General features: G+C 38.0%; 1 protein-coding gene across 1 annotated transcript in view; it reads right to left on the minus strand.

Annotated features, from left to right (window-relative positions):
• The window catches only part of TSGA10 (testis specific 10), a 52,063-nt gene that overhangs the window by 19,786 nt on the left and 7,997 nt on the right, over positions 1-24,280 (minus strand). The window contains exons 4-15 of the mRNA XM_044433639.1: positions 24,146-24,211; positions 21,829-22,017; positions 20,757-20,912; positions 17,471-17,644; positions 17,255-17,332; positions 13,038-13,189; positions 12,496-12,611; positions 11,755-11,909; positions 7,702-7,757; positions 7,150-7,318; positions 6,593-6,703; positions 2,552-2,737 (exon numbers count right to left, since the gene is read on the minus strand). Of these exons, the coding sequence (XP_044289574.1) occupies positions 2,552-2,737; positions 6,593-6,703; positions 7,150-7,318; positions 7,702-7,757; positions 11,755-11,909; positions 12,496-12,611; positions 13,038-13,189; positions 17,255-17,332; positions 17,471-17,644; positions 20,757-20,912; positions 21,829-22,017; positions 24,146-24,211 (1,608 nt within the window). The remainder of the gene's footprint in view (positions 1-2,551; positions 2,738-6,592; positions 6,704-7,149; positions 7,319-7,701; positions 7,758-11,754; positions 11,910-12,495; positions 12,612-13,037; positions 13,190-17,254; positions 17,333-17,470; positions 17,645-20,756; positions 20,913-21,828; positions 22,018-24,145; positions 24,212-24,280) is intronic.

The raw sequence follows: 24,280 nt of genomic DNA on the forward strand, positions 1-24,280 counted from the left end.
CTTTGAGCACTCTCCTGAGGTTGTTGGAGGCCCTGAGAAGTACCTGGCTCGTGCTCGGCACTCTGGAGTGGTCTTGGTGGAGACCAGTGTTCTGCAGAGCGAAGTGGTGGTCAGGCATATTGACGAGGGTCTGTGGCTTGCTCCCATGTTTAGCCATGAAAGTAATGTCGAGGGAAGGGATAGGCACTCCAGTACAGGTTTCCCCCATATGGATATGTCATTGCTTAGACATCAGAGATGGAACGGTGAGTAGAAATTGGTGTTGGGTGGAAGAAAGGAGCATGGAATGAATGGGGTGTCCATGGTATTGGTTCCATGGTCAGATCATGGTGCAGTGTATGCATCAACCTTGCAGAATTGCTCTGAGCTGATGGAGAATGCACTGAAGAGTCATGAATCTCCCCCTCTGAGAATGATGTCAGTCCCGACAGCTTGGGTTGGACACTGCAATCCGATCCCATTGGAGTTGGGGAGCATTGGACAGGAGAGGCTCAGACTGGTAGTGTAGTTGGCACAGGCGTTGTCTTTGGAGTGGTTGCTTGGGATGGTGAGCTGCAGCACTTGGAATAAGCCAGAGAGTGGCATTCAGGCCTTTTGGTGTGTTTGACTTTACAAGACTTCTTGGTCACTTTATGACCCTTGGGCTCAAGATACTTCCTTTTCTCTTTGTGGTTTCTGGGCACATCAAAGACATCAAACATGGAAGCTGCTGCAGATGGCTTTGACTTGTACTTCGTATGAAGCACTAGTTGACAGGTACTTTGACTTGTACTTCGTATGAAGCACTAGTTGACGGGTACTTTTTAGTGGCTTCTCTTGAGGCTGAGGAGCCTTCACCTTCCTCCCCAGTGACAACTCTCAGACACCCAGCCGTGTTCTTTATGGGCCTGGTTAGTGAAGGCTTGACAATGTGGACACTTGTCTACTCGATACTCTTCGCCAAGCCGAACAGGCACAGCTAATGGCCATCAGCTGAGTGCACTTTTATGCTGCACTGGACACACTTTCAAAATGCTGGTTTGAATGACATTGGGAGAAGAGGTAAGGGAGAAATCCAAGACTAAGAGATTAAGAGGGAATAATGATAGGGGTTTTTTTGTGTGAGGGACAAAGAGGGGAGGGGAGGACTTTGAAAACAAGAACAAAGAAGATCAGATAATAGAAACTAGAAGTAATAAGAGAAACACAGTGTGAGAAGAAGCGAGGTAAAAAATGAGAGTTTGTGAGGGAAGGCTGAGAGAACCAAAAGCTAGGGATCCCAATGCACTGCAAACAGTGGTCAAAAGCCAACTGAGGATATGGTGGGAGCCTGCCTATAAGCAGGATTCCATGCAATGGCATAAAAAAGGTGCTGACCCTCCGAAGAAATTCAAAGTCCCTCCATCGGCCGGAAAAATCATGGCCACAGTGTTTTGGGACTCAAAGGGAATTTTATTGATCAAGTACACGAAAAAAGGTGAAACCATAAACACAACATCCACTCTGCATAATTTAAGAGAAGTAATTAAAGAAAAAAGGTGGGGAAAACTGACTGCAGGTGTGTTGCTTCTTCATGGCAACGTGCCCATTCACACGGCGCATGTTTCGAAGGCTGCTTTGTGAGACTGTGGTTTTGAAGAAATAAACCACCCACCCTATAGCCCGGACCTGGCCCACAGTGACTACTACCTATTCCCGAATTTAAAAAAAGATCCTCATGGAAAGCAATTTTCTGACGATGAGAAGCTCAAGGCGGCAATTAACGTACATTTTTTAGACAAGGAGGAAGAGTATTTTTTACAGGGAACTGAAAAGTTAATTTCTAGATGTAATAAGCGTATTGAAGTTATGGGGGATTACATTGAAAAATAAAAATTATTTCAATTTATTATTCCTTTTTCTTCATGCTGATACTAAGAATATATTGAATGCCCCTCGTATTTATATAATAGGGAAGGGGAGGTGGGACTCCCACCAAAAATTCTAGGTTTATCTAGAGGAATTTTCCCAAATGTGGGACTGCACAGGCATGGCACCCATATGTGTGATGCACAGAGACCACAACAAAGAACTAATTTGACTCTCAAACCCCAATCTACAGAACAAATGTCTTGAAACTGCAGCAATATTTAGCAACTGTCAAATATTTAATGTTAACTTCTTGGTTGAAAAGTTGGAAATTTAGAAGACAAAAGAAACAATAGTAAAATCTGTGAGACACAATACTTTGTGTCTTATACCTTTACTGTCCCAGGTTAATCTCTTCCTCTGCCACTGCAGCAGCTAAGTCCTCTCCCAGAGCTGAACTGCTATACAGGTGGGAGAACCTGTATGTGTGATGCACAGAGACCCGGGAAACAACAAAACATGCTTTCTGAAAGTATCTGCCTGCAACCCAGATACACAGAACTGTCAAGGAACTTCCTCCTTTAACCTATCACTCATACTGGAGATTAAGAACAAAGGAAAAAAGTCTGAAGTCTTAAAAATTCTAAGCAGGTACTCTACTGCTTAAGCATTAAACGAGAATGAAATTATACAAAATGAATTGATCAAGACATCTCAAACTTACTTCTCCAATTTCTGTTTCAAGGGATTCTGTTTGATCCTTCAGTCTTTGTTTCTCAGACTCTACATTAATAAGTTCAAGATGAACAGAATTACACTCTGCTTCTATTTGATGGAACTTTGTTTCCCATTTTTCTGCTTTTTCATTGCTCCTATGGTAACTCTCCAAAAGTTCTTGATTTTCTTTTTCCTGTAATTCAAAATTTGGTTTGACTCTTTGGGACAATTTGCATTTTTATCAGATCTAGCAGGGCTGCAGAAATGCATACCCTGAAGTGTGGACAACTGATGCAAAGCATATCTATGATTACCAGCTTACTACAACTCTTCCACATTTTTGAATGAAAGATGACAGGAATTGACTATATCCATCACACACATGCATTATACGAGGGGCTTTCAATGTATTCTCGGTATCGGGCTGATTTGCTATTGATGTGGGTAATTTAACTATTTCATTAGCTAATGACCCTATTTGAGGGTATACATGCAAAATTTCAAGTAAGTGTGATCATTAGTTCCCTAGTAATCTTCCGACGACCATAATGACTGACACGACAATGTTGAAGAAAATTGAGCACCGTGCTGTGATTAAGTTCCTTACAAAACAAGGAAAAAGTCAAAAAATCATTCACGAAGAGATGGTGGCCGTTTACCAGGACTCTGCACCTTCATTATCTACTGTTCAAAAGTGGTCAAGTGAATTTAAAAGGGGCAGAGAAAGCACTGAAGACAATCCCTATTATTTCAAATTTATTACTGAAATAATAAATTTCAATTTATTATTCCTTTTTCTTCATGCTGATACCGAGAATATATTGAATGCCCCTCGTACTTTCAGGGTCATAGTGATGAACCCAAGTTTCATCTCCAGTAACAATCCAGTCAAAAATACTCAATGGATCTTCACCACAGAGCTCTAAAAACTCCCTATAGCATTCAACTCGCACTTGTTTCTGAGGCGCCATGAGCATTTACGGCACCCATCTTACACAGACCTTTGGAAGGTTAAGATGAAAAATAGTAAATATGGTACCAACAGATAGGTTTGTTGTTATCTCTGCTAACATATTGATTTTTATTTGGGCATCTTCCAAAACAAGTTTCTCAATTTTTTTCACATTTTCTTTTGTAGTGGCAGTAATCGGCCCACCCGAGCGAGGGTCGTCTTCAATGCTTTCTCTGCCCCTTTTAAATTCACTTGACCACTTTTGAACAGTAGATAATGAAGGTGCAGAGTCCTGGTAAACGGCCACCATCTCTTCGTGAATGATTTGTTGACTTTTTCCTTGTTTTGTAAGGAACTTAATCACAGCGTGGTGCTCGATTTTCTTCAACATTGTCGCTTCAGTCATTATGGTCGTCTTTCACTGAGGATTACTAGGGAACTAATGATCACACTTATTTGACATTTTGCATGTATACCCTCAGATAGTGTCATTAGCTAATGAAATAATTAAATTACCCATATCAAGAACAAATCAATCCAATACCGAGAATACACTGAACGCCCTTCATGTAATTCCCATCCCACATCATACACACACTAAATATGGTTTGTAAAAGCATGAACTGACCTTTACCTAATTGATGTGCGTACAGGGATTGGGGATCCATTTTTTTGTAATGGAAATAGACCTGGTATTTAGAGAATCTTTACAGTGGGGTGTATGAGTTGTAATGGAGGGAAGGGACAAGGGAATAGAAAAGATCCTTGTCCAAGTGGCCTTCTGCTCATATAACCTTGGATGCAACCCATTAACAACCCATTTTAATCATGCAAATATATAAATACAGCAATGCCCAATAAGCATAAAACAAAAACCAGTGGAACATAATTTGAGCATGAAGGCTTAAAATCTAAAGAATATCAAAGGAGATTCATGAATAACAGGGTTTAGATAGACAACTTGACCTATCTGAGAAGATTTTAGTCAAAAGCCAACAAGGAATAATTTAAGAACTATCTTGGATATCCTAGAGTATTATGAGATACATATGGAAAAACCAATGGCTTTATTATTTATGGATGCACAGAAAGCCTTTGATAATGTCAACTGGCAATTTATGAAGCAACAGATGGCCGACATGGAGTTTGGTGAAAAGTTTATTAATGCGATATCAAGCATTTATCAAAAGCAGTCAGCTAGGATTATAATTAATGGAGAATTTACAAAGATTATAGAGATACAAAAGGGTACAAGACAAGGATGCCCGTTATCACCTCTGTTGTTTATACTGATTTTAGAAGTCTTGAATAGAAATATCAGGGATGATGCGGACATTAAAGGTACCAGAATTAGAGATGAAAGCTACAAATTGCAAGCATTTGCTGATGATTTGGTTTTTATAATGGAGGAACCCTTTGCAACAATGCCTAAACTCCTACAAAGGATTGAAGAATATGGCGAGGTTACTGGGATGAAAATAGAGAAAAGACGAAACTGTTAGTAAAAAATTTTACGCAAGACCAGAGAAAAACCCTGCAGGAACAAGTAGATTTGCAGATTGTTAAAAAGGTTAAGTATTTGGGAATTTATCTTACAGCTAAGTGTACTACTTTGAAAGAAGACAATTATGATAAACTATTGAAGGATATTAAGGGTGATCTGGAAAAATGGGCTAATTTGCAATTATCTTTGCTGGGAAGAATAGCACTTGTTAAAATGAATATATTACCAAAGCTTTTGTTTTTATTTCAAATGATTCCCATAAAAATTGATAGAATTTTTTTTGATGATTTAAATTTTCAAATTTCAAGATTTATATGGAGAAAGAAGAAACCAAGGATTAAATTAAACTAAACATACTTCAGGAAGCTAAAGAGAGCGGGAGTTTTGGTCTCCCTGATTGGATGTTGTATTATCAAGCTTCTGTTTTAACATGGCTAAAACAAAGGATAACTTTAAGAAATAAGAGAATTTTGTATCTTGAAGGGCATGATTTGCAAATGGGCTGGCACGCTTATATGTGGTATGAGAAGGCTAGGTCACATGGTTCTTTTTTAAGTCACTATATTAGAAGATCATTAATGTCAGTGTGGGAAAAGTTAAAGATAAAATTGTATAATACATGACCAAGATGGCTTTCACCCATGGAAGCGTTTGTGTATCCAAATGCATTGGATTTTGAAGGGATTATAAGATATGATGACATTTTGGATAAGGATGGAGGACTGAAATTGAATCAAGAAACACAAGAACAGGGATCTAATATCTCTTGGTGGCATGAGGTGAAGATATGCTAAAGATTGTAAAGCATGGGTTTTTTAACAGCGTTTGATCCACGTGATGCTTAAATCAGATGAGAAAATGATTAAAAGATTATATGACTTCTTACTTGATAGGAAAATGGAAGATGAACAGGTTAAGGAAACGATGATAATGTGGGCACAAAATTTTGGATATAATATTGAATTAGAAAAGTGGCAAAAGCTGTGGGAGAGAAATATTAAGGTAACAATATTTATATTGGATTAAAATACATAAATGGCTCGAGGAAATGTTACAAAAATCCTTAGCTTTTAAACCTGAAGTTTTTTTATTAGGCATTATACCGGAGGACACTAGTAAACAAGAAATGTATTTGATTTTGCATGTAATCACTGTGGCGAGGATTGCATTCGCTCAACACTGGAAAAGTTAAGAACTACCCACCGATGAACTGATTTTAAAAAAGATCCTGAACTGTGCAGAAATGGATAGATTGACTTTATTATTGAAGGAGAAAGAAGATACTGACTTCTATAAAACTTGGGACTTTATTATTGGCTAGAGAAATGGGACTTCGCATAGATTTAAATATGTTTTTAAAGTTTTCATAAATGGAAAAAGAAGGATGTGGGGGCTGACCCAGGGGGCTCAATGTTTTTGATGATTGATGTTGTTTGTAGTTTTCCTTTTGTTTTTTAGGATTATAATTTTAAATAAAACTTATTTTTAAAAAATCAAAAGCCAACATAAGCTCAGAGGAATTTGCCTATTGTTGCAAGAAGAATGTATTAGTTTTGTTTTTATGTTTGTAACTTTTCAAAGGATGCATTTACTTTAGAATTCAGTGCACTCTTCAGTCTGGCAATATCTGTATGCAGATCTTCCATTTTCAACTTCATGTTATCAAGTTCATTTTCATATTTATTGAGCTTTTGCTGCAGAATCTGTCAAAGAAATACAAAGCATTACTTCATGCACACCTTTCATATTTTGTTCATTTTAGAAGTATGATCTGGTATCTAAATATTTTAAGATTAAACAAAAAGTTGGATTTAGAGTAAAGTGGTTCTCATCAGTGAGGGACAGAACAGACAGGAGGACTCTCAATCATCCCAGGGGGCAGGAAATGGAATAATGGATTCAGGTTGCAGGAAACCAAACTCCAGCTGAATATCAGGAAGAACTCTGTTAGTATGACAATGGAGCCAATTACCTAGGGAGGCTGTAGTCTCTCCCACACTAGAGGCATTCAAGATGGAGCTGGACAGCCAGTTAAGATGGATGGTTTAACTTAGGAGTCCTGACTGAGCAAGGGGTTGGGCCTTATGGTCATCTTGGTCTCTTCCATCTCTATTATTCTATGATTCTATATCTTCAGCCAACATTTTACCTGATTTTCCTGCTTAAAACAATAAAGTTGTTCCTGTAGCCTCTCATTCTCCCGAATTAATGCCTCTTTCTCCCTGCCAGTCTCTGTAAGCTCATTATTAGTATCATTTAGCAGGTGATGTAATCTGGTAATATCCTGTTCACACTTGTGTAGTGCTTCTCTAGAATGCCTGTGTAGCAAATGTTTAAAAATATGTGAGCTTCATTTTATATAAAAGTATTAATCTGGAACAAGGAAGGCATTGACACAAAATGTACCTATACTATGTAAATAAAGGTATGCCAGTAAACTATGTACACAAATATCACATTTATTTAATAATATAGAACCTAAGCTTATGTTAAAAGAATTATTTAAACTTGACTACTGTTGATAGCTTGAAAGCTATCAACTGCACAATGAAATTCAGAATTATTTTAATGCTGAAGAAAAGGTTATAAAGGTAAAGCAGACAGGCTATAAAAGTAGACTAACTTATGAGTACTAAGTAAAACAGGTTGAATTAAAATGATATTTAAAGAACAGAAATTAAATTTGGAATCTATTTCTTACTTAGATGAATGCTCCTTATCAGAAAGTATGGTCTTCAAATCTGAAATGGTCTCTTCCTTGAAAATAAATAAGCAAATTAAAAAGTATTTCTCACTGGTTACTAAAAAGAGATGACACCATTTATTTTTATTCATCTTAGTTTGCTTTGTTCATAATATTTTATGATCAATTGAACAGAGTTGGACTCTAAGTAAACATGTATATGGTTGCACTGCAATGGCTTTTTCCAGTGCAAGTTTGGAGTGTTCTTATATTGGAAAGATGACTCAAACATAGAGAATTAACTCTTCACCACTCCAGTGCTGCTTCTCTGGTAAGAATCAGAACCCCATGAAGCTGCTTTGATTTTTTTAAAAATCACATCTGTTTTGACTCCCAAGCCTAACAGAACTGGATTCACAATCTTTGCCCTGATGTGGTACCAATCCAGATCAGCCCCCACCCCTGCACCTACCATTTACATGGGGCAATTACCTTATTTATGATTGTGCAGCAGACTAGAGGGAAATAGTTCCTTTTCAAATGTGCTCCTTGTATAACTTCATGGCTCTTGGAAAGGTTCCAACCACAGTACAGCTAGGCAGCACATCAATTTAGTGATGAGCCACAAATGATTAGCATGAAAGAAGGCTGCATGTTAACATGAATAATTGCTCCCCCTTCCCAGCCCGACTCATGAGTTACAAGTCAGGCTGGGAGGGAAGATGATTCCGTAGGAGGAGGCATGTTTGGCTACAGACCCAGCCAAACACACTGCTCTGGCTTCATCCTCCTCCAGCTGGCATGGTGCCCACAGGTGCCACACCAGACAGAGGAGAGAGGATATATTAGTGCCTGTTGTACACCCCAAGTCCTAACTGGGGCTTGAGAAGATGGCATGGGGAAGGCATCAATTTTATCTGCTCCACTTCTTAGAAAGGAGGGTCCGTGCAGAACAGGTAATGGGAAGGCAAGCACCCGGTACAGCAAGACCCCCATATCCAAGGGGACAGGTTACAAGTCCCTTAGCAGATGCCTGAAACCATGGACAGTAGTGAAAACTACTTTCACAGGATTCATACTGTAATGGTCACCCAGGCAGCATGTTGCTAACAGGCAGCTTTTCAACAAATTAATGTGGAAAACCCATAAATATTTCTAGGGAAAAACCACATACATCTCTAGAGCAGGTGTCCTGCTCTAGAGCATGACAGTAAAGCATGACATTTTGAACAGGGAGGCAGTTGAAAGGTGCCAGTGATGGGTGCAGGCCGCCAAGGCGGTGTGGGTGGGAAGCACGCGTGCAGCAAGGTAGGGGCATGTATAGGGAGAGATAGTTCTCTCCAAAATGATCTCGTTGCAAGCAAGCCAGCACCGTGCCACGGCGTGCACACGCATGGCGAGCTATAGCAGGCCGTAGTTTGAGGACCCATGCTCTAGAGTCTTTGCACCCACTGAGAGACAAAACACATTAGGCTAACTAGTATTGGGACAAAGAGTGTGGCATCTCCAAAAATAGAGATATTTGGGGTTGTCCCCTAGAAATATCTGCAGTTTTTCTACTTTTGTGTGGGGCTTGCACCCCTAACCACCATGAATGAGGAGGGCCAATAGTCAACCTAAGCTAAGTGAAACCATGGCAACTGAGACAATGGATATGGGAGTCCTGCTGCAGTTTGTGCCCCTCCCTTGGGTTCAGCGAAGCTTGGGCTGAATACTGGTTCAGCCAGGTAACAGGAAGGCAGGAGATGCCTCCCACCCCAGTTCCCTCTCTCCCCAGCAAGGAAAAGGGAAACAAAGCAAAAGATGTCAAGCCACTCTACTTGCCCTCCTCCTCCTCAAGGGCAAGTATAATAGCTTTTTCCTAACCATTGTCCTTGCAGCAGTGGCAGGCAGAAACCTCATGAGGAAGTAAGCTAGTTCTTTTGCTGCACAAGGATATGCCCCATGAACCCTGGTACATAGCTTCCCTATGCTCTTGCCATGAATAATCCAGCTTCTTTTCCCCACTCTGACCAAGGGACTCTAAATTCTAGGCTTGATCATGACTTAGCTTGTCAGGATTTGAAAAACATGCTAAGCCACAGTGAATTAATTAAAGCACAAGTCATGGCTAACTGGGATGGTTTATGAGCTACCTCAAGGTCCTTATTCAGTTAGGGGATATTTACCACTAGCCAAAAATTATCATCTGAATCCAAGGAGGGTTTCTTCAGAAGTTGCCTCATCACCTCCTGCTTTGGGTGGTATGGGACCACTCCTTTTTGTAAAATGGCCTTAATCACCTCTTGGCTCAGCTGGCAGTTTCTTCCATGCTAGCTTTTATTAGCCAAGAGGAGCAAGGATTCAGTATATGGTTGCAGGAACCTACTGAAGCACTTTGTTAACATCTTTGAGCTACACTAACTTGATCAACCAATTATACTAATTACTTATATTTAACATTCATGTAACACCAATGTTTTACTATGTATTGACACAGAACATAGACATTATGAGTCCCTGGCTATAAGACCTACAAGCGTCATTTGTACTGTTAAATACTAGCTTCTGATACAAAGTAATGAGGCAGCCTGATCCCTCACCATCTTTGAAAATGAATGTGCTATCTTGCAAGGTAGATCTAGGGCTTTCTCTGCAGTGGCACCCAATCTATGGAATGCACTCCCCAGAGAGGTCCGCCTGGCGCCGTCGTTAACTGTTTTTCAGCGCCAGGCAAAGACCTTTTTATTTAAGCGTTAATTGTTAATTATTTATTTATTTTATTCTTTGGCCAGGTTGACTCAAATTATATTGTTTTTATATTGATTATTTATTGTTGTGGGCCGCCCCGAGGCTTTGGTGAATGGGGCGGCATAGAAGCCTCCTAAATAAATAAATAACAGTGGTCTTGACAGTTTAAGACTGTTTCATATATATAGTTGGTCGATAACATATAATAGCAGAACTAAAGGGTTAAAATAGTTTGGGAGAATGATATTGGGAAACAGATTACAGAATACAGATTACAGAATAGAATACAATCTGAGAAATTACATGAGTCATTTCAGTGGGAATTAGAAAACCACATTTATAATGAATATAGTTGGCATCTGACACCTATGAAACTAAATGATAAAACACAAATCTTTCCTTAAATTGCTTGGTGGGATTGTAAGGTCAGAGATACACATGTTCACAACCCCATGACATATGGAATAAAGTGAGTATTTTGGATAACTCCTTTCAATTTTTTTCAGAAACAATTCATGATATTGGTTGCATAGTTTTACTGGCTTTATAGTTTTAATGACACACAAAGCAGCTGTTACATAAAGGCCTAATTTTACTATTTTGAGCAGTAGTAAGAATGATTGTAGAATGATACCAGAAAATAAAAAATAAGATTGACTAGGAAATAAATGGTTTCTGAAAATTGGTTCCTGTTGAAAAAAATAACAGCATAATCAATTGATTATCCTTCTAATCAAGGACTCATTTTAAAAAAAAACATTCCCTTGTCTTTACATATATTAATACAGAATCTACAGATCAGAATCCACCAAGTCGTCATTTAATAGCTGTAACAGAGCTTAAAATGTGTACTACAAGAGTATTTTCAGGGATAATAAACCTAAAATATGCATAGAACCTGTGTTGAATAATGTAATGAGGTTGTACACATTGATGTTCTATGTTATATCACTGTTGCCTTGTGTTAAATAGAAACTTATCTAAAGGGTGGTACAAATCTTCTATTCTGATGTAATAACAGCTTTTAAAATGTGTCTAATTAGATAGTGTACATTTTTCAAAAGGTAGCAATAGCCAGAATATTTAGTTTTGTGCATCATTCATATCTCTGCATATTAAAACAGGATTACTGAAATATAACCCAAAGCAATTTCAATTTTTTCAGTTATCACTAGCATAACTCATATGCAGTTAAAGCAACTGGTAACTGTATCTTTGATATGCCAGTTATGTCCACATTATCAGAAGCTATATTCTGTGTATGAAGTATCCTTCTTGCATAATTCATAAAAATGGTTCATAAACAATTAATTTTAACCACATAAGCATATCAGAACCTACTTTAGTGGACAAGCTTTCTTCAAGGATGATAACCTTCTCTGTTTTTACTTCTAGGTCATCTTGTAAAGACTCCTTTTCTGAAACCAGTTCAGCTATTGTTTGGTTGAGTGTAGAAATTTCTTCTTGTTGAGCAATATTTTGCTGAGAAAGTTTTTCTGGAAATATAATCAAAGTCTCATTTATTAATCCATTTATAATATTCCACTGGCATATAGGCTTTATCAAGTGAAGTCTCTGTTAAACATACAAAACAATTATATACATGCAACCAAGATTTGAATCCACTTACTAGTTTAATTAGGAGATAATTTCATTTTGTATCTCCATTTTTCATTTTCATTTCATTTCATTCATATAATAACTGCAAAATTTTTCTTTAAGATTATTGTAATGCACTGTACATAGAGCTTCCTTTGAAAAATACTCAGAAAACACAGTTAGTTTGGAATACTATTGTGCAACTGTTAAGACCCATCCATTGTTATTTGATTTGCATTGGTTCCAGATGTTTAAGACCCCAATTCAAAGTGTCCATCTTTACTGTCATGCTCAAAATAAGTGTAGAACCACCTGCTCCACATATTTCTACTTGCCTATTAAGAATTCCTGGAGAGGTTCTGACACCATCCTACATAAAGATAAGGATGAGGAATCCTTAGCAAAAGGTTTGGCGTTCACTGCATATTTTAACTAAACACTAAAGCAAAGTTATACAGGTTATAACTGATATTTGTAACTTACCATTTTTTTCATCCAGACACATTATTTTTTCTTGAATTAATTGTAATTCATATTTTTTCTTTGAAAGTTGTTGTCGAGCCTCTGAAAGACTCTGTTCTGTTTTTTCATTCAATATGCTAAATGTAACAAAGATTTTTATATTAGATTTCTATACCACCCCATTAGCCATAAGGATTTAAATGCTACTTTTAAGCTCACAATAGAACTAAGAAGGGTGAACTGATGGATGAAAACATATAGGTGATGTTTATAAAAAAAACTATCTTTGGAGCATGTGATCAACAAAAAAAGTACATATTATTTACAAACAGAAGTTAAATCTAAATTATTGAAGTTATGTAACTGCAAACTGGTGTTTGAAAAAAGCACTCATAGTCAACAAAAAGCAAAGTAGAACATTCTTGCTCAGGCCCAAACAATTAAGATAATTACCAAAAATGACAATGAAATACAGTCTATATTAGCCTTCATAATTTAAAGTTTCAGTCAACCAGCAACGGTTTATAAGCATAAACATTTGATTCAAAATATATTTCATTTACCTCAATGAAGCAGTAGTTGCCTTTTCTCGGTTTAGCTCACTTTCAGACTCCATTGCCTTTCTTGCCAATATTTTCATCTCCATTTCTACAGACTCTATGGTGTCCTTCATCAAAGACATCTTTGATATTTGTTCTAACCTTTCATTGTCAAGCTGAAGCATTACAATGACAAGGAATCAATAAGAACTGTGGAAGCTAACATATATACTGTCTGCTTACTTCTAATTATTTTTTTCTTTTTTATATATAAGAAAAGTCTCCATGTTTTGCAGTTGGGGTCAGTTTTCAGCTTATGGGAGGAGGGGGAGGAATAAATTCCAATTGTCCTGGAAATGAAAAACTAATAACTGTTTCCTGGGAATTAGAGAAAGCTGTTTTGGTTCTATATTGTGAACAGAGAATTTACATTTTTTAAAATAAAGTCGTGGTTTTGAATATAAAGAAAAGTTGTTTCAAGCTGTTACCTCAAGAGCAATTCTATATATTTCTAGTTAGAAATAAGTCTGATTGAGTTCAATAGGGCTTGTTCACAAGTCACTGAATACAGAATTGCAGCTCTAATAAAGCAACAGATTTATAACAGACTACTTAAACCAAGTCTATGCAGTTCAAAGTCTAATCAAATTTCCCACTGTTGAAGCTTATAAAAAAATCTAGGAATCACTTCAGAAGCATATTTGAAATTTTACAAAGAATGGAATATAATCAGCAAGTGGTACCTTCCTTCCTATAGCTCCTGTAAAACAAGCAGAGGATTATAAGGCATAACTACAAAAGCACCCTTTGAAAAACAAACAACACTGCTTAGCTCTTAGTAATTTGCTTCTAAAACCAAGAAGAAATCTTTTCACCTCAGATCCTTCCCAGCTACCTAATCATGGGCAGCAGGCATTGTCTAAGTGTTAAATAACTCTCAAAAACACCCCAACAGCCCACCTGAAAAATTGGGGTGGGGGGCTGAATACAGGATTTAGTGCTGGTCAAATAAATATACCAAAATGACCTGTAGTAATTATACATAACTATCTCTCCCCCTGCCCTTCATCTTCAGCAGGTGAGGCTGTGGATGTGCTGAACTGGTGCTTGGTTGTGACAATGGACTGAATGAGGGCTAACAAAGCAAAGCTGAATTGGGAGTAGGAGGCACTGCATTGCAGTAGTTCTTTTCATCTTCTGCAGGTGAGGCTGTGGATGTACTAAACCACCACCCAGGTGAAACAATGCACTGGATGAGGGTTAACTAAGTGAAGCTCAATCCAGACAAGACTGAGATGTTGTTATGGGTGGTTCTTCTGACCAAATGGAGGGAATTCAGCCTGTTCTAGATGGGGATCACTCATCTTGAAGGGGCAGGCTCATAGCTTGGGGGTGCTCCTTGAGTTGTTACTTGAAGCCCAGCTGGTTTTAGTGGCTCGGAGTGCCTTCTACCAGCTTTGGCTGGTGGCTCAGTTACACCCTTATCTGGACAGAGATAGCCTGCTCTCATTGAGCTATGCTCTGGTAATTTCTAAGGTTGATTACTGCAATGCATTCTTCATGGGGTTGTTTATGCAAAATGTGGCAGCCAGACTAATAACAGGAATTGGATCATATAAACCAGTTCTGGCCCACTTGCACTGGCTTTCCATATCCTTCCAAGCCCAATTCAAGGTGCTGCTTTTAACCTATAAATCCTTACCTGGCTCCTGACCACAATACCTGATGAAATGCTTCTCCTGACCTCAGCCACTGCAATCAAGTTCTGGGACCTATCTTTGACTGCCACCGGGGGGGGGGGGGCTTGGCTGGTGGCAACAAGAAGAATGGCTTTTTCAATTATGGAATGAACTTGTTTGCCTGGGGCCAACCCTATTATCTTTTTAGTGCCAGGTAAAGATCATCCTCTACTGCAGGACACTGAAGTAGCTTCTGGGACCACTAGCTGTTAAATGTTTCTGAATAGTTTTCTTTTTTTCATTATTTTACACACACACACACGCATGCACATCTGTTTAATATGTGGTTTTACACTGTGAATTGTAAACATTAATGCAATGTACCTCTTTAAAAAATGGGCTTTGTGAGCCACCCAGAGATCTTTGGCAGTTGGAAGGTATAGAAATAAAACAAGTAACAGGATGTATTCTTGCCAACATACAAATTCGGTGTAATTTGCCTTCATTCAGCCCACCACTGTATCTGATACTGAACCAGAACCTGCACAGCCACATATGTATCAGATGTTATAGAGAAACAGAACTGGGTGTCATCCATATACTAAAAGGGCCTTGGTCAAAATTCCTGGATCATCACTCTCAATGGCTTCATATTAAGCAGCAGTGGGAAATGAATAATACCCTGTAGCACACCAAAGCACAAATGCTAGGGGATTAAAGGATACAAAGACTATCAGTCCAGATACAGTATAATCATCTGAACGATATAGATTAATACTTTAAATGTTTCCATGAAATTACCCTGCCTTGTTCACAGAACTGTAAAGGAAAGGATGGGGTCCAGAAGCTCTTCCACTTGCAACTCTTCTACATTTTCCCACTGCTTATTCTATCCTTTCTCTTTTTACACACACACACACACACACACACACACACACACACACACACACAGGGGAAGTGCAGAATGCTTTTTTCATTGGTAGTACTTGGAGCTATCCATGTGAAAGCACCCTCTGTTAATGCTTTAGTTCAGTATCTGGATCAATAAAGTGCTTTTGCACTGATGCAGTAGATAAAGTATAGAAGGATTCTCACTTTGTATTTGTAGCACTTATTTTAAAGAGCAGAGGGACAAGGAAAAGGTGTGGTTAAAGAGAAAAGCTGTGATGCCAAAAGAACCTAATGAAACTCTTCTGCTCAAAAGTTCAGAAGAAACATGAACCAACCCTGAGTAGACAGTGTTGGGGAGACAGTCTTTCCTTCTCCTTTTATCATTCCAAGCAAATCAGGAAAAGAGGCTTCTACCTACATTTTTTATTAAAGTGGGCCAGCCAGGCTGACTTTGTGATACAAAAGAAGAATTGCAGAAGTTATTAACAACAGACATCAATCAAATTAGAAAGTCAGATAATTAAGGAAATTATCACTCATTCAAAGGTGATTCCAAATTGAATCTTCCTCCTTCCTTCTCAAAAGCAGTTAACTCTACCCTCAGGAAGTTTCTTGCTGCCTGTAGACCAGACGGTGGGAATGCGAGATGCTACTCAATTGTTCTGTTTGCTTGATCTAACATTGGATGTTGAGACTCATTATGTTATAGCCTTCTCTGTCCCTGCCTGTTCAATAGTGTCTCTCTTAAAACCAGAGATGGTCTGGTTCTCACCAGCCCCTTGGGTTACTTTGGAACATGCTGACCTTGGCATTTCAGCTAAAAATTCTTAACATGCTTCTTCAAGTTCAGATTCAGATTCTAAGGTAATGACATTGAAAAGTTGTATTTTGAGAGAAGCGGGTCCAGTCCCTACAGACAGCCAATCAGTCTTCTATACTCTTTCCTCATAAGTCTTTTTATCTTAGTATGTTTCTGGAACTAAAGTTTAACATTCCCTTTAACAAAGCTCTCTCTGCCAACTAAAATGCATATCCTCAATAAGCATTAATACAAATAAGAATCTGCACATTACTGGAATGTTAGAACCAATTCAAAGCACAGGATATTGCCACAAGGTACTGCTTCAGGGGTCACAGGATACTGGGGATTTTCACCTCCAAGTTTGAGGACAGAGCTATAGCCTCTGAGATGAAAATCCCTGCTCAAGTCTTCATCACTGTTCTTCTGCCAGCTGCTCTTCTGAGGGTGATGTAAAACTGAGGCCAGTAAGAGGGAAAAAAGTGGCATTCTGACAGGTGGGGAAGGGAAGAAGCAGCAGCAGCAGCAGGCAGGATGTACTACATCCTGTAGCCTCTCCACCCCTATCCTTGTCAGCATGATGGACTTGGAGGCTTTCCTGATAGAAAAAGCTGAAAAGGAGGATGGAGAAGCACAAATTACCTTTGCAGCCCCTCCAACCTCATCACAGTTTGGCAGGGCATAGGAATCCCAGAAGGCCCTAAGACTGGGGGCTTTTGTCTAATTTGCAGCAACCAATAGGGTTGCTCTCTTATTCTTTTAAAATGTAGTTCAACATGCTGTTCAGATTTTTTCAGTGTCAGTATTCTTACATGCCTTTAACCACATGCTTAAAATTAACCAACATATTTTAAGAGACTTTTTTTCCTTACACTCTGAACATTTAACTCCAGTTCCTCAATTCTCTGTTCCAGGTGAGCTTTTTCATTAAATGCAGTGTCCTGAGCAATCTATATCAAACAAAAATTAGAAATAAATTACTTTTCAGTATCATAAAATTTAATCTAAAGTTCCCTAGGTTAGATACCAAACAGTGACCTTGATTCTAGCTAAGTTGTAAAACTTAGTTTGGAAAAAGAAAATCAAACCTTTAACCTCTCTCTCAGGCTATCACGTTCTGTGGCCATCCTTCGGAAATCAGATATAGCTGCATCCCTTTCTGTTTCCACACGTCTTAAGACAGCCTGAGCAGCCATTCCGGTTTTAGAAGCTTTGGGGATTCTGATAGCTTCTTTTCGCAGATGACTTATTTCGTTCTGAGCCTGTAACAGAAAATTAATATTTAGGCCCAGGTATTATTTAATGTGAAACAGCAAATTGCTGAAACATTTTAAATTTTTATCAGCCTACTGGGGCACAAGCTGCAAAAGGGCAATCAACTGACTTCCATGGATATATATGAACCAAATACTACCTGCAATATAATCTATATACATTAAAAATAAAACATCAGCAATACAAAAGTATGTTGGTAAGGTTATAAGATTGGAAAGCAAAAATACTGCTACAACTGAAGCCTAAATTGATATATTATGTCCTCAGCTCATACGAAAAATAACCTTAGTCTCAATTAGGACTACTCTCCCCTATAACAAATCCTGCGATTGACTCCCTGGCCAATCTAGTTCCCTCCTAATGAAGCATCAATAAATATTTTCCAAGGAACTTCTGATCACATGGCACATCTAGGCCTCACTGTATTAAATTTAAGACCTTATACTACCAAACTGGGAAATAGTTAGAATATGCATTCAAACTCTAAACTGCTAAATCAGAATAATGAAAGCAGTATATATATATATATATATATTTGGAGAGGGGCAAAGCCAAGATGGCAACGGAGCAACAGCTTCTTCACTGAGCTCCTTGTGGTATTTTATCTGTTCCACTTATTTTTATAATTTGCCTACCTACACATTTTAATCTTTATTAAGTTTTATTTTATAAACAAATTTCTTGCAAAAGATACCACTTAACAGAATCGTAAGTTGCTGAAATATTATACAAGCTTCAGTCATGATACACCAACACAGAAGCAATGGGGGAAAACAACAAGAAGAAACACAATAGGTCAAGCTCAGGCTTACATGAGAAGACAATGAGTAGTAAGAACAACAAAACAAATCCTTTTTACCTGGCACTACCTCTAAAAGTTATGATATACTGATTTGGGATTTGGAAACAGGGTACAAAGCACAAAAGTTCAAATAATAAATGATCCATCACTATATATCAGCATAAACTTAACTGGAAAGACAGGGATTCCTTAACTTCATGATATGAATACATTAGGGCAGCTTCAGATTAATGCTAACCAGGGATTCCAAAGAGATGGATCCTCCGAGGAATATCCCACCATTACTAACTTCCCAAAGTCTATAACTTAGGACTGTTAACAAAAATTAACATACCCCCTGATAACTTATGAAACTCATTGCCACAAGGTAAGGTGGGTTTTGCCACTCTTGCAAAGCAGTTCATTTGCCGGTTGCTTTAACTCATGATGCATCATGCCATATAGGTTTGGATATGCCAACTCCAAATAACCCCCCTACTACATACTGTGGCTTGTCAGGTTTGCTTCTGCCGAAAATACACCACCCTGATAGAAGGTTCACATGATGTGCTAAACCTTGGTGAGTTTTCATGTTCTGCAAACCTTAGACCAATCTTCTCAAGGTGGCTTGGGCACAGAGAACAAGTCACCTTAACAAACCAAGGGCTCTTTTAATGGTTGTTGTATCTAAGATGGGCTGTCTGTCCTCAGATGAATGAATCTATCTTGGATACAAGAATTGTCCACAAAGTGCCAAGGACAAAAACAGCAAAACCCCCTTGCCACTCTCGCCATGAGGCTTCCAGGCAAATGACAGTGACAACTGTCCCCAGAGTTCCAAAGCAGCATTTGTGGGCACCTGGTGCTGGCTTCTCTCACTTAATTGCATTATTGCAAGCCATTTGAGTTTACAACAGCTAATCTTTTTTTTCTTTTTGGAGATTGCAAAAATCAGCTGACAAGTCAGCTACATTTCTATTTTTTTGTCAAACATTTTTGCTCTTTTAAAAACATTTAGCTGCATGTATTCCCCTTTTGCTACTTGCTAGTCATTTAATTTGCATGTATCTCCCAGTCTACAATAATGTGCATTTTTAAAGAACTGGCAAAGTATGGCAACAGTGGTAAATGCTCTCAAAGAAAGAGCAGGAGTTTTGAAAGATGGAATGCACTGAAAACTCTGAATTTCAGCATGAAAATTTTAAGGTGGTGATATTGTCACGATCCTCTTTTGGTGCACCTACTTTTGATGATTTTTGCCCATTATTTTTCAAATGAAAGCTGGCTACCATGCACAAATTAGCTTATATGCAGTTCTACCTTGTCAATTTTCATCCATGTTATCTACTCTACTTGGCTGCCACTTGTTATCTACTCTTCTTTGACAGCAAAAAAACCTACACATATTGGACAGTCGTTACTGTTCACTTGTGCACCTACAAAAGACTTTAAATATGTTTAAAATGATGAATACATTGGCACAATTATATGGGGTTCAATTAACAAAAAACCCAAACAGTATGACCTCAGTTGTACATTTTTGAAATTCCTTAAAGGTATAAAATAAGAATGGCAGTCAACAAAAAGTGAGGGTGACCAGAGTGGAATGGGAGGGAGACAGGAAGGGTTTTGCTATGAAGAACACTGAGTTACCAGCCGGCGCAACAAAGGGGAAGGAGAACTAGAACATGCCAGAGTGGGCATGATTGTCTGCTGGGTGAACCTTTGAGTTGTTCCACAAACAATCTATATTGCATAACTTACTCATAGTAGAGAAATGAAATGAAAAAATAAATAATAACATTCATAATACCTCATCTAACTTTAGTTTAGATGCCGGGTCCCATAGGGAATGATCACTTCTACTCATTTTCATTTATTATATTATTGATTTTTTAACATGTATTGGAAGTGCACAAAGTGGTATATCATAAAAATATAAAACATCAAATGAAAATATTGTATAAACCAAATCATAAAATTATCTGCTATAAAAGTGCCAAACAGGTTTACAAGAAATTCAACCTAATGATACAGATGATTTTTAGGTAGAAAAATTCTGGCAAACCAAAAACACTTTAGCAAGCTGGTTTAAACTGTACAGCAAGACAGCCTGTTACATCTCAAAGGTAAGAGAATCCCATTGCTTAGATAACACTACTGAAAAGTTCAAGTGTTGGGACATGTCAGCAAGAACTTCTGAGGGAAGCAACTGTCAACACGGTCTCTTGTAATGATCATAAACAGCTCCTAAACGCTATAAAATTTTATATTTTACCTGAGTTTATAGAAATGTTCCAAAACCTGAAAAATATTACCTGATCAAAAAAACAGATAATTTTGTCTCTCTCTGCTGTGAGAACTTTGATGTTGCCTTGCATTTCTACTATGTGACGTTCATATTTTTCCAGCATTGCCTTATATTCTTCACATTCTCTGAGGAGTTGCAGAAATTCAGGTTCATAATTACTTCCCTAAATGTTTAATGAATAGAAATTGAGTTTGTGCTCTAATGCTTCCATAGAAGGTAAAGTTAGACCAAAGATCATTCTGAAAACTGATGTGCTGCACGGAGAAGCCAAGCATACTGGACAGAGGAATTTTCTATATACAGTGGTACCTTGGCTCACAAACTTAATCCATTCCACGACTCTGGTCGCGACCCAAATTGGTCGTGATCCAAGTCAAATTTCCCCATGAGGTTCAATGTAAATAAGGTTAATCTGTTCTGTAACCATTTTTATCACAACATTTTGAAACTAAGTGACAAACAACAAAGTGACAAAGAACAACAAAGACTGCGGCCATCTCCCCCCCATGCATGATTGCGCCCACCCCCCCAAGCATGACTGCGATCGCACCCATCTTCCCTGCCCGACTGCAACCATGATCATGCCCGTCTGTGGCCGCAATCACGGCCATCTTCCTCCCGGAGCATGACCACATTCGCGCAGGGAACACGGGTACGATTGCAATTGTCACCCGATGCGGAGTTCATGACCTGATGCAAATTTTTTCTGAAATTTCTGATCATGACCCGATTTGGTCATGAACTGAGGTGTTCGTGAGGCAAGGTACCACTGTATTTGGCTGTAATTGCACATATACTTAAAAGGGACTATGTTCCACTGAAGTGAATATGCTTTACTTCTGACTGCACTGAACATTTTTAAATCTTACTCACTTCAATGGGATTTAAGCAATCTGTGTGCATGATTTCAGTTTCTTTAGTATTTTGAAAGTACTAAATGATCAAATAATCATCATAAAGTAATTTCATGAGGGCATAGACACAAAATATGGTTTACAAATCCTGTAGGATTTTATTCTGTCTAAACATGCATAAGACTGCACTCTGATTCTGGATTTTAAGAAAGCTAAAATATATACCTGAATAGGGGAGGGAACCTTTGAAATAGAAGTCCTGTGCCTAGGACTTGAAGATGTATTCCGAAGCATCCTCTTCAAATTTTCAGCTTCAGTTTTATAATAATCTCTATCTTCTTCTATTTTCTTTATAAGATTGTCAAGTCTTGAAGAATAGTTCTCTTTTTTGAATTGTTCAACATCAAAGACTGCCTTTAAAGAACAAAAATTTTAAAAATTATCTTAAAAGTTCTTTTGCAACTAATACAAATATTTCCACATTAATATTAAAACAAAGCCACACAAGATTCTAAATATTTTTGAAGTTGGAGTTTGAATCTGTTTTTCCTGCCAAAGCTAACAATGTTGATTTATGTGAAGCTGCTCTCACAATAAAGGCTGAAGAGAGTAGGAAATCATATATAAATGTCACCAAATAGTTTGTAGGGATACACCACTATTAATATTCACATTTATACAAAAGCCTCTCATCGCATGTGAAGCAGTATTCCAGACATCCAACAAGACATAATTTGCTGTTTCTTCTCCACTCCCCACACGTGCCCAACTTAGTGTAAGACTTGCTGCTTTGTCAAACCACTGAATGTTGTGATGCCCAAACTAGGAAACTCTGGTTGAATACTCTTTACAAACCAGGATTTCAAACCACAGTCTAATTTTAGTATACAATCTTGGTTGTTGAGAGTTCTCAAACAATACTTTTCTGGTTCTGATTTCAAGGCAAACAGAGATACTAGGCCAGGAACACAAGGAAGAGGAAAGGTGAACGGGAAGGAGACAGCATGTGAGTTTGCAGGTCACACTAAGCCACTCCGAGAAAAAGCAACAATGACTGTGGGTAGCTTGTTCCTTGTTCCAGGTGGACAACTGCCTACTTGACTGCTTCCAATGGCTTCTTTTTCCCTCAGTCTCACTGAGTCCTCTCATCCACTGTTGGCATCTGTTCCAGAGGCCTTTGTGGCCGAAAATTCCTCATTCCCTAAATCAGCATTTTTATTTCTTAGATACAATCTTGCTCCATTTCTAACACGTCCCACCCCACATCAGATTGCAAAAAGGAAATAATTTTATTGAACCCTCATGAATATGGGAAAATAACAACCCTTAGTCACCCTTACTCAATCATGATATATTCCCATTCTAACAAATTATGGTTTCTTGGATCAGGAATGCTTCACCTGAATTTGGCCACCATATAGAAATTTGACCATTAAATGAGATCATCTCCTACCCTAATGTCCAATGTGATAGCTGAAGAAAATCTCCCCAAAAGCAGCGTTGTTCTAAAAATTTAAAAAAAAAATCTTGAAGGGTGGGGCAGAATATGTTTGACTGGGGATCTGAGCAATCTGGGCTCTAGTCCTCTCTCAGCTACAAAGCTGGGTCAGTCATGCACTCTCAGCCTAACCTATTTCACATAGTTGTTCTTGTGAAGATAAAATGGAGTACAGAACTATGGAAGCCATCTTGGATTCCTCAGAAGAGGGGGGAAAAGACAGGATACAAATGCAATGTAATAAAGCTGAATATAATTTTTCTACAGTTATTATTTTCCTAATGGTTATTTTAGATTCGTCTAAAAATCTGGTTTATGATTCACTCTCTTGTTTACAGGCCTCCATACATGTAACAACCTCTCAAAACATGTATGCCATGTCTCCTCGTACTTTTTCATTCCTTCCTCAAAACTCATCTTAGACCCCATGCTCTTCTACAGCTAAGCCTAAGTATATGTAACAGGCATAATCACATATTTTCCCCTAATTACGCTACATTCCTTTCCTGTCCCTTTTTCCAGTGTCACCCTGTGTAGTTGACATTGGAAAGATCTATGATCGATCTTTTCATTCTTTATAAAGTACCCTATATGATAAAAATTCAGATGGGAACAGTGTCTGCACTGCAAGACAACAAATGCTTTAATTTAAAAATACAAGCTACCTATACAGTAAAGGCAATACATGCAGCAAGACAGGCTTCCACACCCAGATTGTGTGTGTAGTTACATAATCCTTGCTAATATAATCCTCCACACCACAGAATACCATGGTGTATTCTAACCCTAAACTGAGCATAAGAAATTGATAGGTTGTGTCAATGGTTTACAGGTCTGTATGGAGGTCAAAACAATGATGGAAAGAAATACACTGAAAAGTCTTATACAATGAAAGGCATAGTCATACATGTATCCTTAACCATATAACCATGCAATTTAACTACTTGGTGAAAGCAGTATTAATTATACTAATCTGATATCCTTTTTGCAATGGAGAAGTGATATGAGTTTTTATCAGCAAAAGTGAAGATATGAATAACTTACAGATTGGAGAATGTTGATTTGATGTTCTAATTTCCGTATAGTATTTTGTTGGCATTTAATCTGAGACTAAAATTGAAAGGAAGAAAAAAATACCAGTAGTCAAATGAAACTAGAGATTTGGCCAAATATTTTTCA

Source organism: Varanus komodoensis, unplaced genomic scaffold (assembly GCF_004798865.1).
Source record: "Varanus komodoensis strain SLA01 unplaced genomic scaffold, ASM479886v1 scaffold1, whole genome shotgun sequence".
NCBI lineage: Eukaryota > Metazoa > Chordata > Lepidosauria > Squamata > Varanidae > Varanus > Varanus komodoensis.